The 16,662-nt window shown below is 41.4% G+C and overlaps 3 protein-coding genes across 5 annotated transcripts; 2 read left to right on the top strand and 1 right to left on the bottom strand.

Annotated features, from left to right (window-relative positions):
* The first annotated feature begins 1,976 nt into the window (after nt 1-1,976).
* On the top strand, nt 1,977-2,689 carry LOC122711277 (U-scoloptoxin(01)-Er1a-like). The gene is made up of 3 exons (XM_043929872.1): nt 1,977-2,081; nt 2,163-2,366; nt 2,471-2,689. Exons 1-3 carry the CDS (start codon nt 1,977-1,979, stop codon nt 2,687-2,689), a joined length of 528 nt encoding a protein of 175 aa, XP_043785807.1.
* Nucleotides 2,690-2,979: 290 nt separating this feature from the next.
* LOC122711204 lies at nt 2,980-8,804 on the bottom strand. Its single transcript, XM_043929743.1, has 5 exons — nt 8,378-8,804; nt 5,718-5,906; nt 5,371-5,604; nt 4,976-5,122; nt 2,980-4,773 (listed from the first exon to the last, which is right to left on the bottom strand). Exons 2-5 carry the CDS (start codon nt 5,829-5,831, stop codon nt 4,252-4,254), a joined length of 1,017 nt encoding a protein of 338 aa, XP_043785678.1. The 5' UTR covers nt 5,832-5,906; nt 8,378-8,804; the 3' UTR covers nt 2,980-4,251.
* A 1,434-nt stretch (nt 8,805-10,238) lies between these two features.
* Nucleotides 10,239-14,576, top strand: LOC122711205 (U-scoloptoxin(01)-Er1a). 3 transcript variants are annotated; one of them, XM_043929744.1, is made up of 5 exons: nt 11,714-11,855; nt 11,986-12,057; nt 13,824-13,946; nt 14,015-14,116; nt 14,186-14,576. In XM_043929744.1, the coding sequence occupies exons 2-5, from the start codon at nt 11,986-11,988 to the stop codon at nt 14,261-14,263; spliced, it is 375 nt and encodes a 124-aa protein (XP_043785679.1). In that variant the 5' UTR covers nt 11,714-11,855; the 3' UTR covers nt 14,264-14,576. The 3 variants fall into 3 exon arrangements, with proteins under 3 accessions (XP_043785681.1, XP_043785679.1, XP_043785680.1); XM_043929745.1 differs by having other exon boundaries at nt 11,725-11,823; XM_043929746.1 differs by lacking the exons at nt 11,714-11,855; nt 11,986-12,057 and adding an exon at nt 10,239-10,752.
* Nucleotides 14,577-16,662: the final 2,086 nt, after the last annotated feature.

The following is a 16,662-nucleotide window of genomic DNA, read 5'->3' as shown; positions in this document are numbered from 1 at the left end:
AATCCATATGTTATTCTTTCTATTTAAGTTATATTTATTTATTTATTATTTTTTTTTTTATTTATAGAAAATCGCGTTTCTTTTTTGATATGAAAAAAATAACGCATTTTCTTTTCCACGTACCTTTTTCCTTTTCTCTTTTCTTTTTTTTTTTTTTTTTTTTTCTTCATTTCGCAAAGTCTTCGATAGAGATCACATTCTCGAACCAAAGTCTCTACTTTGCGTACCTGTTTTTTATTATTATTATTATTATTATCATTATTATTATTATTGTTATTATTATTATTGTTTATTATTTATTCTCACCCTTCATACGATCCGAAACTTTGTTGTAATTTATTCTCTATGAAATAACACTCTATATAAGAAAGCGAAAAATAAATTATTTTGGTAATAATTTTTTGCAAAAAAATCTTTTCTTTCCCTGGATAAAGAACCCTTTCCTTGGAGTGAATTCCTGAAACGTAGATCGTCGATTTATCGACAGTTGAATAAGAAGAAGCGTGGATCGTACACGATCGAGAAAGCTTATTGAATCGACCTTCTTTCTCCGCTGGAGTGTGGACCAAGTTTAAAACTAAGCTTTTGTATTCCTCGTCATCGGCTGGAAGAAAATGCGACGAGAATTTTCAACGAGCGCCGATAGTTTCGTCGTGGTTGTTCACCCGGCCGTGATTCCTATCGATTGATAAACATTCGAAATATTTCTCATCTCGCCTCTCTCTCTCTCTCTCTCTCTCTCTCTCTCTCTCTCTCTCTCTCTCTCTCTCTCATTTGATCAATAACAAATATATTTTCCATTTTGATTTTAACTCTTTTTTACGACAATCATACCTTTTTAACAATCGAAAAATCTGCTTCTTCATAACTCATCGAGAAAACAAGCGCGAAAACAAATTTTACGAAACGTCCTTGAGCGAACAGGTGCATAGACATGTGACAATATATGTGTATATATAAGGATAGGACGTGTTTCGTGGCTGTCATGGTCAATGACCAGAAACGGATTCGCGTTTCGTAACCGATCAGACCCTCACGGATCACTCTTATGTATTCAAATCCCGAAGAATTGGCGGTGAGTGACGCGACCTCGTGACGAGACGAGGACCCGCTCTGCCGACCCGGTCCGCCCTCGGCCCTCGATCGTCCCGAAACCTCTTTTCGGAATCGTGATTGGACCGCGGCCAACAAGACCGCGTCAAAATCATCGAAATTCGCCGGAGAGAGAGAGAGAGAGAGAGAGAGAGAGAGAGAACGGGGAAACATCCTTCCGCCGTTCATTTATAGAATTTCTTGTTGGGACGGCCTACGTCCAACTTTTCTTAATCAGCAACAGTTCAAAATGTTGAATCTCTTTTTTTGCTTAACGCTTTCCATCCGCATCCGTCCTTCGGAGTCGTCCTCAGGAGTACCTCGGCGAGTATTCGCCGCACCCCTGCCTTCGATTCCTTTCGAGGCAATCCTTTCGAGAGAGAGAGAGAGAGAGAGGAGAGATTGGATCCGATCCAAAGGGCGTCTCTCTCCTCGGCGAAACGAAATTCTTTTCCTCGAGAGGAAGAAGAGTAAAGAATAGGAATATTTAACGAGAGAGGGGAGGGAGGGAGGGAGGGAGGATTGGATTTTCGATGAATATTACGCGATGCCGGTGAGAAGGAATTCGATTCGCGCTTAGGGGAGCGTATCGGTCGGTACATCAACGGGGGAAAAAAAATTTGCATCGGGCCTTCGAGGATGATGTGGACGTCTGGATGGTCATTGGCAGACCAAACGTGATGAAATTACTAATTCGACGTCTACCGAGAATTGGCCATTCATACAATATTCAAGATCCTCTCCGCGCGGGTTCCCTATATAACACCCTTCTACGGAACGGAACACCAGTCTTCGTCCAGGATCTTCGTTTACACGCAACTTCGAAAAACAGTTCGTCCAATTCCATCCCGTATACTCAATCCTAAACGAAATCCGTTCGAATCATGATTCGGCAAACTTGTCTAATCCTGTCCCTCGCCCTCCTCCTCTCCATCGTTTGGACTTTTCCTCAACAGCCCAAGTCAAGGAGGCCGATCCCTCAGTTCAAGGTTTGTTGTCTCTTTCCTTTTTCTTTTCTTTTTTTTTTTTTTTTTTTTGGAGCGAAAGAATTGTTTCTTTCCCTCTTTCAGAACAAGACCGGGGGCCTGGAACTTCCCGACAACGCCACATTGATCAGGGAGAATATAGTCGACAATTTCTCATGTCAGGACAGAATTTACGGATATTACGCCGATATGGAGAACGATTGTCAGATTTTCCACGTTTGCATGCCACAGATCAGGGGTTCGACCAGATGGAGCTTCATCTGCCCAGCGGAGACGGTGTTCAATCAAGTGAGTAAATTTCCCCTCCTATTTTTTCTTTTTTTTTTCTTTTTATTATATTATATACTCGATAAATCGATCGAGGGTTTTTTTGATCGTTTGTGGATCGTTAGGCGACGTTCGTTTGCACGAAAACGGAAAACTCGATACCATGCGAGGAATCTGAGAAATTCTACAACTTGAACGAGGCGATTGGCAAGGAGGTAGAGGAAGAGGAAAACGACGTGGAGGAGCGGCCTACGAAGGAATCGGACGCGGAACCGATTTCGAGCAGACCTCCGGCCAGGACATCGAGGATCTCGAATCCGAAGAAAATATCACGGGATCAGTGATCTCTTGCGATCGCTAAGAAGTGCGGCTATGTGTGTATGTATGTATGTATGTATGTGTGTTTGTTCCTAGAGGAGAGAAAACTCGTGAACTTTTGAAAGAGAGAAAAAAAAAAAAAAAAAACAAGATTAATTACGCTTGCTCGAGGAAAAGCAAAGAATAAGTTTGCTTAGTATTTAAATATTGATATTTAAATATAGAATAAAAATTGTATCGAAATGTACATTTGAACGTATTAATATAAATATATATGTAGTTTGGCGAAAGCGCACAGTTAGAGAGAATAAAGGGATTGTAGTCTCTGCAACAAATTTTATTGCATATACAATGATACGAGTAATTAATACTGCTATTCGGTAATTAAGCAATCACACGTATAAGAAAGTTTACACAAATGTCCCAAGCCTAGAACGAAACGAAAAGTGCGACGACGGTGCAAGAGATGAATGCGTTTAAAAGCAAAAAAAAAAAAAAAAAAAAAAAGTAACTTAATATCTAACGAATTAACGAAACGTCGAAAAATAATAATTCGTATTATCGATGCTAAAAAAAAAGGCTATCGTTGTCGATAACGTTTTTTCTTCTTTTTTTCTTTCATTTTTTTTTGTTAACTATTTATTTACAACGATTGATATGTGTCGATATTGGTCTTGCGACTTAAGGATAAGTCGAGAATAAATTATAATACGGTAACGGTAGTAAAGAAAAAGATATACTCGAAACTTACTGTACAGGAAGGATAAAATGAAAGTAAAAAAAGAAATACACGCACACACATACACACGCACGCACGCTCGCGTGAAAAGCGGCTAGAAATAAATCCAATCTTTTTTTTTTTTTTTTTTTTCATATTTTAAATTCAAAAATTAGAGAATTATTTACGAAATTGCAAAAGTCACCGAAATCCGTCGGTAATCTTCGGCTTCTTTTCTATTCGGTATCTTTGGATAACTAGCCATCATATCGTGGATATAGGCAATACCTATTTCCCCCGTTTATAAATGCCGATAAAATAGAATTAATAACAGAAAAAACAACTTTAATAATTAAATCAACTTTCGCGTTCAAACACAATTTCACCGCGATCAAGAGAGACTCGTGAAACGTCATATCAATACTCAAAAGCATTTTATAATCGAAAGAAAAAGAATTAAGATCAACGTAAATCTCACCTCGTAGCCATTGGGTGGCATTTCGTGAGAATTAAACGAAGATAATATACATTAAAAAAAAAAATAGATATCTAATGTTTAATATTTAAATAATTGAAGAGGATACAAGTATTCTTTTTTTGTAAATCACTCGTATCTTTAACAAGCCTTTCACAAGCAAGTTTCTAATGTTATTTTATTCCTTAATCCATAAATATCTCTGTCTTAAACGAACTAAACTATATAACGCAATCTAAAATATATTAAATATTTTCGACCATATATATATATATATATACCCTGTATTGTCCATCCCGATAATCAACGTAACGTAATTTCCTTCGAATCCTCTTTTCAAATTCTTCTTTTATCGACGGAACGGAAAAAGATTCTAGTCGAAACGAAAACAACTTTTAGGCCTCGGAATCTACGGCCAAATCGGCCGCCATCTCTTCCGGACTCCTAAGATCTATGGCAAACCTTCTCTTCGCCCCGTTTTTGCTCGCCATTTCCGCCATTTTATCCTGCGCTTTCACGCTCCTCGAATAGATTTCGAAAGCAGCGGCCAGAGCGTAGGTGAGCTGCCTCGCGTGATGTTTCGACTCGCAGACGAAACCGTAACATTCGAACGGCGACATTCTTCTAAAATTGTCCGTCTCCCGTACAACGATCATTGAGAATACTCGGGTATAGACGAGATCCTGGACCCCGTAAGAGATCGTCTCGATTGGATACATCTTGACGAAGTTGGGATCCTGCTTCCTTTTCTCGATAGGCAACAGAGCTACGCCTTCCTCGGATACGACCAGTTTGATCAGAGGCAGCATGGTGTTGGTCGGTAAGGCCTTAGCCGCAGCGACCATGTTATCGACTGGTCTCCTCGTGTGCTTGATACCCCAGAGGCCCCTGGCATCATGAGAGCCCAAATATTTCACCTGAAAAGGGCTCCCCTTTAGTCTCCGTGACTCGAGGCTCCATTCAGGTAATAATTATACCTCGAATTCCTAACGTGGTACACGAGTTTTGGTATACGGGTAATAATAAAAGTTAAGAAATTACGGATTTACGGTTGCGTGATGTAAGGTTAGGCGCGAAGATCGAGAGTGCGCGTGGATAAACATCGTAAAATATATATACCTGGAACACTTGAGGAAGATCCGTGGAACCTTCGAAGACGTTGTTATCGATGGACAGACGAGATAGCTTTGACACGAGATCTTTCCTTTCTTTGTCGGTCGAAGACACGGGACTTTTCTCCTTCTTCATCTCGACCACTTGACTTGTCTGCGTTGAAGGAAAATTTTCGATGTTACAAATTTTTCTTCTTTCTAACGATTCTAATAGATTAAGAAAAGACAAAAAAGAAAAGAAACGTTGAAGGGAATTACGAATTAATTAATTGCGACGTTGCGTTAGAAAATTGCGACATAACTTCTTCGACATCTTTTTCGATTCTTGAAAACAATCGATGAACGAATATATTCGATCAATTTTAAGAAAAAGATTTAAAACAAAAATCGTTTGATACTCACGCTACTATTATCGAGTCGAGTGGTGCTAATTTTCTGTGTTTGGCCAGGCTTCACTTTCAGATGATACTCGACCACGTTCGGTATGTTCGGCGGGTTGGAAACGACTGAGGAAGCCGGAGAGGATGAAGAGGCGGTCGCTGCCCGCTCAGGGACGGCGTTTCCGGCCTCGGTCGCCCCGAATAACGGCGCTGTCATCACTGATCTATACCCACCACCACCGATCGTTTCCCTCGTCTGACAAATTCGAAACAAAAATTTCCTTTCACTCTTTCTCCTCGTCAATTTTTTGAAATTCGCTTTTAAATTTTTAACTTTTTTTTTTTTTTTTTTTTTTAATCGAATAAGACCTTCTCTTCCGAGCAATTATCGCCGACGATCGAGGGACAGCTATCCTTGTCACTTTTCACCGTTTTCTTAGAATCAGCCCTTTTCGAAGCCAAGCCAAAGTCCTCGTCTTCCATGGTCACCGGTACACGCAATCTCTTCTTTTCTATCTACCACAAGTTCCTCTGCCTCGTATCTTCTTCGATCCGTTCCTTCAACAAACAACGTCAATTTTTCAATTATAAAAATTACGATTATAACACACAAGCGACAAGAGTACTCTGTATCGATCATCGCGCTTTCAACAATCGTTCGTTCGAGGGAAACAGCATAAAATCGTAAAAAAATGGACAAAATGATCGTTACGAAGGGCAACTTTTATTTTCTATTTCAACTTTTACTATTATTATTATTAAAAAAAGAAAAATGGAGGTCATGACGCAACGAGCAATACAACATTCACTGTGGTAACGTTTCGCAACGTTATTATTATTATTATTATTATTATTATTATTGTTATTATTATTATTATTATTTTCATCGTTGAGCCGCGAAATTAAAAATGTGGTTAACGTCTCGACTCGAGCCGGAAAACAGCTGTCGCGCGGCACGTGTTGCACCTTGCGCTCTCGATCCCCGATCGTTTCTTTCGCACTCTTTCCGCTCGGCCCGCTCCCTCCCCCTCCCCCTCCCCCTCCTCCCTCTCCCGCTCCTCTCCACCGTGTTTCGACGTGTTTCATCCGCAAATATACAAGCGCGAGTTTCAGGGAACGCGTCACTTGAGAAATTCGAGACTATTCGGGCGGCGCGTTTTACGCGCTTTACCGTCGTTTCACCTGCTCTATTTTGCCACACGAAGGTGCCGCCTTTGTGCCGCCCGTCTCGCTCGTTTATTCGCGCACACATTTAATCGAACGAGAACGGATGCGCCCTCGTAAATAACGTGAAACGTGACGGTACGACACGATACGATCGAGATATTCTGAATGCGCACTTTGGGGGCTTGGCTTTGAACGAAATGCAGGAAATGAGTCAGGTGACCGATAGTCAGGTGAAAAAAAAAAAAAAAAGGAAAAAAGGAAAAAGAAAAAAAGGGATTCGTTAATGTTATTCCGTCCGTTGGTCAGGTGTGTCGGTCGGTCGGCCGTTCCCGGTCGTCCCCGTCAAAGGGGAATCCGTGTGCGCGGTTACCGTTTCGAAAAAACGGTGCGCTTGTTTCCTGGGGGGAGGGAAGGAGGGAGGGAAAGAGGGAGGAGCGGAGAAATTCAAGAACGAAGGTCGAAACGAGCCGACCGAGGAGAGGCGCACGTGAAATTTTACTCCATCCCTCTGTCTCCGCGTGAGCGAAATCCGATATAGTTCGACTTTTCGCGAACAAATAGATAAAATAGAGGAAGAAGATCGAGAAAGATCGAAGCGTTGGGTTCTTACAGTTCTTAGTGGATTTTTACATTTCGGACCACCCTGTATATATCCCTTGCGCCTCATACACCTGTCCTCCAATTACACCCGCGTACGATACTAGAACTGTAAACACGCGTGGCCACGTACCGGGTGTGCCGATTCGAAAGCAACCGAGCCTCGAGTAAAGTAAACATGGTATTCGGAAAATGCGGGAAGGGAATTTTATGCGAACGATTCTTGCGATATCTATGCGAGAAAAAGAAGAAAAAGAAGAAGAAGAAGAAGAAGAAGAAGAAAAAGAAGAGGGAAGAGCTCGGGTATTAGCAATAACGGTATCGTTCGAGGATACGAAACGAAGCTGCAGACAGTCACCGATCGTTATTACGGTTTTCCAAGATTTCCGTTAAGCCGCGGGATTATCGAACTTTGTCAATCCTTGCGACAAATCGACTTCTCTCGCGGTGCAAAACGAGATTGCGCGTCGAAATGGTGGAACGGAAGGAAGAAGGAAGAAGGAGGGGGGGAAAAGAAAAAAAAGAAAAAAAGAGACGGCGTCCCCTTTCGAACTCGCGACGGGGTAACAACGATATATACCGGAAGTGTCGGTGGATGACTGTCTGGCCGGAAGCTATTATACTCGTGTCACGAACGGACTGCAACGGCGCGTGTCTCGCGCCGCTTGAATTTAAACCGTACCGTGGTGTAGAGTGCTCGTCCACGTTAAATGAAAATGTTTTTTTTTCTTTTTTTTTCTAACTTTGATCGTGGAACGTACGCGCGACGGGTCGCGCATCTTCCAATTAATTAATTTAATACAGCGTGTTAATCAGCGAGCAGATTTCCAACGAGCGAAATGAAACCGGTGGTAATTCATTGTCGTTCCCTGCCACACATTTTCTCACGATATTCCGCGATACTCGTTCTTTTTTTCCATCACGTAAAAACGCGGAAGAAGAACGATCGAAGGTAACGCGATCGGTAGTTGGAGAAAGAAAAAGAAAACAAAAAAAAGAGATATAAATATTTGGCCGAACAAACAAACAATTTCTGTTGAAAAAAAATTCCTTTATATTGAAGAAAGATTTCAATATCGTCGTTTTCTTTTTTTTTTTTTATCACTGATAAATATCAAAAAAGAAGATAACGAAATTTTTATGATATCTGATAATATACGATTTCGTTTCTACGCAAGATACATATATATATAAAATAATTATTGGAAAATAACGCAACACGAGGATTAAGTAATTATTTTAAAAAAATTATTAAAGCTATTTACCTGCACAATTTTCAGACCATGTGTCATCGACATCACTGTGAGACACGTATAAATTTTTCCTCGAAACCCTGAAATTGGAAACGCGATGATCTCGTCGAAAGGTCTCGAAGATACGAGTTCAATCGGTAAACGATCCCGTAGACCGAGTATCGAGAAACGTAGGCATAGATGCACGCTCGTTGAACCGCGAAACCGTTCTGAAGATGGACCGATCTAGGATCCGCGAACGATCAACAACCGGCTGCGTGCTATGCACTGTCGCGTGTAGCACGTACGTGCGACTGAAAATCTGGGACACCGCGACTCGCTTCGACTCGCGTCGACTGATAAAACACAGCGAGGCGAGTCGCCGCTACGAGCTCGATGCCACGACGCATGCCTGCGCGTCTATTATCACCAAACTTGTGATAAATCTGAATCAACCAGGCAGCCAAGATAACGCCATTTCGTTATGCTCGCGTTAACTCCACAAATAAATTATTTATTCGAATTCATTATTTTCTTTTTTTCTTTCTCTTCTTTTTTTTTTTTTTTTTCTTTGCCCCCATAATGACTATGCACGCTTTTGTTTCTTTTTGTTGGATGTATCGACCGTTGCGCAATAAGCCTTTAGAACGCTTATTAATTTGCTCGTGAACAAGTGTCGAATGTGGGACAACCTTCGTGTATACCGATGCACAATCGGAATGAATCGTATAGAATAAATAAAGCAAGCGTGCCGATGAATATCGTTTATGATATTGATGATACGGATGATAAAAATCATTTGTAAACAGAACTTCTCTCTCGACGAACAAAAGTGTGTAAAAGTGAGTTGAAGTTTGAGGCTTGCATCGGTATACAAGGAAAAAAAAAATTGGAAGATCGTTTCCTAGGATTCGTTATAATTGACGTTACATTGTTTACGTAACGTTTGAACGCAATAAAATCCATACGTTACCAACCGAGTGTTACGTAAAAAAAAAAAAAAAAAAAAAAAAATAAAAAAAATAAAAAAGGATAGCAAAGTTTCGATTGTGTGCACGTGTGCTCGGATATCAAGATGCGGATTAAATAAAAAAGATATAAAGTGAATAATAGTTAGACAATCGGCGAACGTATATAATCGAATCGATAAAGATTTAGACTACATCCAATTAGATAGATTTGATAAGATTAATTAAGATAATTGTCGAGCGTAGCCGATAGATTATCATCGGATAGGATGGCTAGACTTTGTCGCAGTCTCGAAGAAAAAAATGAAATTTATAGATCGGGTATATGCCGACCGATACATTATCTCACAATATCGTAATTAAATACATTTAATCGGTCGACAGTGGTAAAAACGTGAGAAAGTCTTTCGTGTCGCTTTTGTGTGAGGAAAGATGTTCGAAAGTCAACTAATTATGAAATTATGAAAGCCTATAACGACCGAACAGTTATCGAGCGTGTGAAGATTATATATCTATTTATATGTATATAGAGTATATATATGAGAGTATATATATATATATATATATATATATATAGAGTATATATATAAATATATATGTAGAATAACCGTCTGACGAAAGTGTCCATTAAAACAAATGGTCTTCCTTCGATTCCCTTTCTCGAGCATAACGTGCGTAATAAAACTCGCGTTTTTACACTCGTAAGATAACATTTTATTAAGATGAACGTTTCTTTTTTTTTCTTTTTTTTTTTTTTGCAAATTTCAATCGAACCAGGTTTTTTCATTAGATAAAGGGATTTTCTGACGCGACCATAAAATATATCTAATCGCTGATCGTTGCTCAACAACAAGGGACGAGAAGGAAAGTTTTCTTTCCCTTCCACCACCGACGCGTTGGCATTTCTCTCCGTGGTACGATTCTATTCTTCCAATCGTAAAAGAATCGAGCAGACCTTCCCACGAATGTTACACGGATTTTGTAATCGTCCCAATATATAATTAACGATAATTTAATTCAAGACGACACCTATCTTCCTGCGTTTTATCTCTTTATTCTTTTTTTTTTCCGCGTTTAAAGCGTGTAAATCGAAACGAAACAAAGAGAACCTTGTTATTTACGGTATTAAATGATTAATCGCGGGAACTGAGAATCTGAGCAAACGTTTGATCATATACGTGGAGAATATATTCGAAAACGACGCAATACTTTGTTACCTAATTCGACAAAAAAAATATGCTAACCGCGGCTAAAATCAAAACCATCTATTTCCAAGGAATTTGCACGTCAATCTCGAAAACTTCTTCTTCGCGGTCAGCAATTATGCGCAATACTAATTGGCGGTGAACGCGCCTCGAAAATTAAGGGGTTATCGAGAAGAAGAAGAAGATGAAGAAGAAGAAGAAGAAGAAGAAGAAGAAGAAGAAGAAGATGAAACAGGTATGGAAATGAATGGCTTGATCGTGCGCGAGATTCCTGTTTTCCGCTTTGTTCAACTACGACGTACCTATGTAATAAGTACACCGAGGTATCGGAAGAAAGGAATTACTTTGGAACTTCCTGCTTTCTTCCACGACATTTTTTGCAAATCGGCAAAATTGATCGGATAAATGAAAACTTTCGAAATTTTTTTTTTTTACTCGTTTTTGGATGCCGACCCCGTGTCCCGATTATTTGGTAAGTAAATTTTCTAATTTCCACGAAAACCTTGGAAAACTACTTCTAGACTTGAACGAGAATTTTCGATCATATCAGAGACTCTCGAGAAAGGAAGAAAAGAATATATATTTCTTATCGATGAGACGATCCTTCAAGGATGTACTCACCAAGAAATTTCACGCATTCTTTTAATCCATCCACTGCTGCCATGAATTTAATTATAAATGACTCGGCGTACGAAAACATTCCTCCCTCGTTTTCACAACGGGTGTTGCATAAACGTCCACTTCGCGTCGATGTAGTGATAACGAGTGACAACGGCGGATAATTCGATCCGAAAAATCTCTCACAGAAGATAGAGTCGCGATCGATGATCTGACCACCCTCCTTTCCAACCACCCTCGTTCGGCGGAGATCGGCGAAGATGGGGAGAAGCGGGGAGAAAAAGTGGAAAAAAAATCCTGGTTCAAGTACGATCCATCGTTCACGATCCATTTTCACGGGTGTAAGAGCACGAGAAGGATTGCGTAAGAGAAGAATCCGCGGCATCGACGAATCCCTCCCCTACCTTCCTGGGATCTTCTCTTTCTCCGTTCGTCCGGTGTGGGAGCCCCGGAAAAGAGGGGCTCTCAAGAACCCCCCCTTGTTCCTGCTCGATCTCTAAAGCCATATATATACCACCACCTCGTGGTGGCATCCTTCGTGAAAGAAACTTTGCCGGTAACACCGTGGAGGACCGAACCTCGCGGGCGGCGGAGGTCCAGCGGATCGGGGCCGTTCAGTGCATCGAAATCGACACCCGAGATATACCGAGATAAATGAACACCACGTGGAGGGATACTGCGGATTAAGGTGAACTTTCGATCTTTTTGCGCAAAATAAAGGTGAGTCCCCTTTCTTCCCTTGGAAACTCAAGCTTGGAAAAAAGATCCTTGGATCGTAGCGTCGATTCCAATATATCTTTCGATCGTCGTTTGCCTCGTACTATATAATGGATTCTATGTTGATTTCTAGATGATTTCGAGGTACCAAATTTTGTGCCTGCTCCTGTTGCTCGCCACGGTTTTACTGTATCGAGCGATGGCGGTGAGTAAAAAAAAAAAAAAAAAAAAAACACGAGCGGCTGAAAAATCTTCGAAATTCGACTTCGTTGTTTGCGCGACTTATAATACCACCACGAACGAATACAATACCATTACGAAAGTGGCGAGTTAAAATTGGCGAAAATTATTATTATATATATATTGTTGTACGTTCTCACGCGCAACAATGACAGAGGGAGGACGTTATTATCTTCTCGCCTCATCTCATCTCCAGCTGGTGGTGGCATTAAGTAATTCATTAATTAACTCGTCTTGCGCGAACATGCTTTCTCGCGTGCATTCCGCGCTTCCTCGGACAAAATCGTCCGACTCGGTTTAAAATTTCCGCGCGGGTTGCGCAATATTGCCAGCATTTGAGTCTTCGAGAATTGTGCGATTCCAGAATTACGAAACCTTCGTGATAGCTTGTATATTCGTTCGATACGATATTTTATTTAAATAATAAATAATTTATTTATTTTCTTTCCCTTTTTTTACTCGAACTCTTCCATCGTGGATGGACGAGCCGTTCGCGAGTACGTTCATTTTCACCGGAAACGATGGCCGTGAACGCCATCGCGGGGGAGGGGGGATCCAAATTTTCAATGCCGCACGCCGAGGCAGTGGCCAGAAAACTGAAAATCATTAATTAATCCGTCGATCGTATCGCGTTAACATTCACGGTACACGCTTCCACTGATAAATTTCTTAATCCTTCGAAGAATCCATCTCCTTCCATAGCCATTTCCTGGCATTTTCTTCGAACATCCATCTCTCCTCGCGGAGAGGAGAGGATTAATCTTTCGACGAATCCTATCCTTTTTTCGAATTCTTTGTAAGTTCTTACGCAAGTTTAATTCTTAATGAAACTTAAGAAGAAAGTTAAGAAGGTGAAAAAGTTTCGATGATCTTGCGAGCGAAATCCTGACCCACCCTAATTTCCAGCGCGGCGACTGCACAAGTGGATCGTTGCCGTACCCTCTTGCCAGGCGTCGAAATCACCCGTCACGTCGAGAGGGGTGGAGGCAATGTCTTGCGGTTGCGCGCGTGGTAGTGGACAGGAGATCGAATACAAAGGCACGGAGATGCGCATCCGCTTGCGGGGAACAATGTAACCCGACTTCCGGTCAGACGTAGGCACGTACACGCACTGGACTGGCTCGATCCGCCGTGCCGTTTCGTATGTCGCAACAGCCTCTTTTTTTCTCTCTCTTTCTCTCCTCTCATTTCGACCGATATAGCCGATTATTGCGAAAAAGATCGCACACCGAGATCTCCTTTCAATTCCGATTGCGATTTAAACGTTCTTTTAAAAGCTGCTCCGATCGTTTACCTCCGATCGTTCCCGTATCCTTTCGTGTTTTATCTACGCCGGATGAAACGAACGTTAAAATTCTCGACGATACAGAAGATGTGTTTAATAATTGATAATTGCGGTTGGAGAGGAAGTGCGACTTATAGCGTGCATCCTTCCTCGGTCCACATTCCATTGTGATAGATGACGAAAGTTGTAACCGATGTTTCGACAGAATCCCAAGGGAATTGCAATGTAAATAATACTTTCCAGTAGTTGCGCCTCTCAGATAATTTGTCTTTGTTCTAAGAGAAATCAACGGGTAATTTACACACAATTTTTTCGAATCGAAATGAGCGAATAACTCGATTGTTCTATATACGTTACAAATTGCACGTTTTCACCGAAAAATTATCACGTGTATATTCGTATAATAAACTCTAATTAAAGTGCATTTATTTTTACCGACGTTTCAGCAAGTAGACGGTTACACGCCTGGTGTGGACTATCCGATCTACGACTCGGTGCCTTTCGGTCTCACGTTTACCTGCGGAGGCAAGTTACCTGGTTATTACGCCGATCCCGAAGCTAGATGTCAGGTAAGTTTGCCCTACTAACTCTTACGCCGCCATTACACGACCACGATTATTTCGAATATTTTCGCCAGGTCTGGCATTGGTGCTTGCCAAATGGGCGCATGTTTAGCTTCCTTTGTCCAAACGGTACCGTTTTCAGCCAGTCAGCTCGCGTCTGTGATTGGTGGTTCAAGGTATTCATTTTTTTAACGTATATTTTAATCATTTTGATTCAGGAATTAAAAATCTTGCGTTTGTCGTAGGTTGATTGCAACGATTCGCCAAGATTGTACGGTATCAACGATGACCTGTACAGAGACGTGAACGGGAATAAGATCTAATAACTGTTATCTGTGAATATTTAAACGCGTGTCGACGAAAAGTATTTCCGTCTCTTCGACGAGACAGTATTTCAACGGAAGCAAGATACCAACGAGTTGCGAGTTTCTAGCTTGCCGACGGAGAAAAGCAGAGCGCTGTAATATTGTCAGACGTTAAATTACACGACGACGATCGAACGTTACAAAATGTTCGAACTTGTAGCTATATTTTCGAATAGAATCAGTTAAAATTTTTCCGAGAAATTAATCCAAATTGCTCTTAATCTCTTTATAACAAATTTGATTCCTCAATAAAGAACAACAGATGCATTAACCTTTTCTCTGCATTAAATACGATCGTGCTGATTGATCGTTCGATTCAATTGTAACCACGGTTTTTACCATAGAGGTGTGTAAGAGAAAAAGAGAAGAAAAATCAACGATCGCGCAAAAATCGAAATCTCATCGAACTATTTCTTGGCATGATTGAACAATAGAAAGTGAATGGTCGTCACAAACGACCGATTCGTTGTCTACGTTTTTTCCTGTCAAACGTTGTCTTCCTTCGCTACACTTTTCCATCCATACGTTTTGCATGCACGTCTCGTTCACGAATATTCCTTTTTTTCCTGCGTAAACGGGAAAAACGCCAAAATGAAAATGATCGCGATTCCAATTTCGTTCAAAATCCTACGAAAGAATCTTCTTTTCTTTCTTCACCCGGTGAAATTAAAATAATTACGTTCGATTCTATTCGAAAGAATTTCAATCGATATCTAAATGAGTTGCGTAAACGAATAGAAATTTGTCCACTTACGAAACTCTTCCGTTCGTCGAACATACGTCAAGGCCAAAGTCATCGCCACGACACGAATCAACGATCAGAGAACACACAGCATCGTCGCTCCTTCGTTTCGTGTAACGTAAACAAGATCACGAAACTGTCCAACGTTCGGACGAACGCGTGCAGCGTCCAGCATCGAAACGATGGCACGGAATTACGAAAAATATTCGTTCAACTTTTCCAAGCGGCGAACCCGCGGCGCGTTAATATTCCTGATGAGTAAAAAGCACGCATCGAGACGTTCCTCTTTGAGCGAATCGCGAACGTAAATGCCACGGGCGTACGACTTGTCCTGAAATTCTTGACAATCCCCTTTCAAAGATCAACAGGCGTGTCACGCTGTGCGCAAATCTTCGCAACAGCGGGAATAAAGTGTGATCAGGATTTATCGTAGATTGTGCGGCTCGTTACTCTACGTTCGACGAGTGATTCGAACACGGGGGGAATGGGAGCAACCCTAATCTTGTTTCCAGGAAGAGAAGGCGAGGAACTGGATATCGGGATCCTTGGAATCTCGAAAAAGAAAGAACTCGTTGTCCTTAGAGGAAACGGCAAACTTTTGAAGAAACGATCGATCTCACGACGAGATATGAATAGAACTCGGCGTATATTAAGTAAGAGATAAATCTCAACAAGAGATGATTACTTTTCGAGCGACGTAAAGAGAGAGGATTTTTTCGAATAAATTTAAAAAAATGGCATGCACGTACGCGAGTCGATTTCATTCAAAGTTAGAAGGGAGTTGTTCGAAGAACGTGGAAGCAGGTTAGAATATACTTTCTTCGGATAGCTCTATTATTCGCTCGGCGACCCTGAACGTAATTTATTGAAAAAGCTAGAAGAATCGATCGCTTTTTCGCGTTTGACAATTGTTCGATTACGAAAGGATCGAAGTAGCGCAAACGTCGAACGGGAAATCGAACTTCCTATTTCCAAACAATGCTGCGCGCGATCTTTGTCGATCGATCGATCGATCGATCGCTAGATCGAATCCTCGAGGATGCGACGATTTTACTCCCGGGGACGTTACACGATTTCACTTTCACTCGATTTCTTCCCTCGATCTTTCGAAAAATCGAAATAATTCGCTGGATAGGCTCGGTTATTCGGAGTTGAAAAAAAATAAGGATAAGAATGCACGTGTCAGAATCTCCTGAAGGCGACTCAAGACCTTTCGGCTCGACCTACGTCCACCTACGTTTGTTCGGATTGGATCTCGAAACGAGGATTGGATCGAGGATGAAAAATACGGGCGGTGGTAAAAGTGAGGCTGACGATAAGACAGAAAAATCTCGTAGAAATGGATGGCCTTCTAACGCGACGTTTAAGAGTCAAGTTTGAAAGGTTGGAGAACGTTGGAGTTGCATTGGCTGTCAGGTGGCGACGCAGGTGCTCCTCGCCAACCTTTCGCTCTTTCGGTGGGGAACCTTTTTTCGACGGGAGCTACGCCAATGCGAGAGCAGGGAAGGCGCCTATGTCCGTCCAAGCCCCCCCACCTCGGCATTATCCTCCTGGTCGTAGAAAGCTCGACCAGACGACGCTGGCCGGAGCACAACGCTCCTGCCGCTGGCTTTTC

This window comes from Apis laboriosa, unplaced genomic scaffold (assembly GCF_014066325.1).
Source record: "Apis laboriosa isolate Shangri-la unplaced genomic scaffold, ASM1406632v1 scaffold16_cov148, whole genome shotgun sequence".
NCBI classification, from domain to species: Eukaryota; Metazoa; Arthropoda; class Insecta; order Hymenoptera; family Apidae; genus Apis; species Apis laboriosa.
Note: the sequence above shows the minus strand (reverse complement) of the source record. Positions and strands in the feature narration are given on the sequence as shown.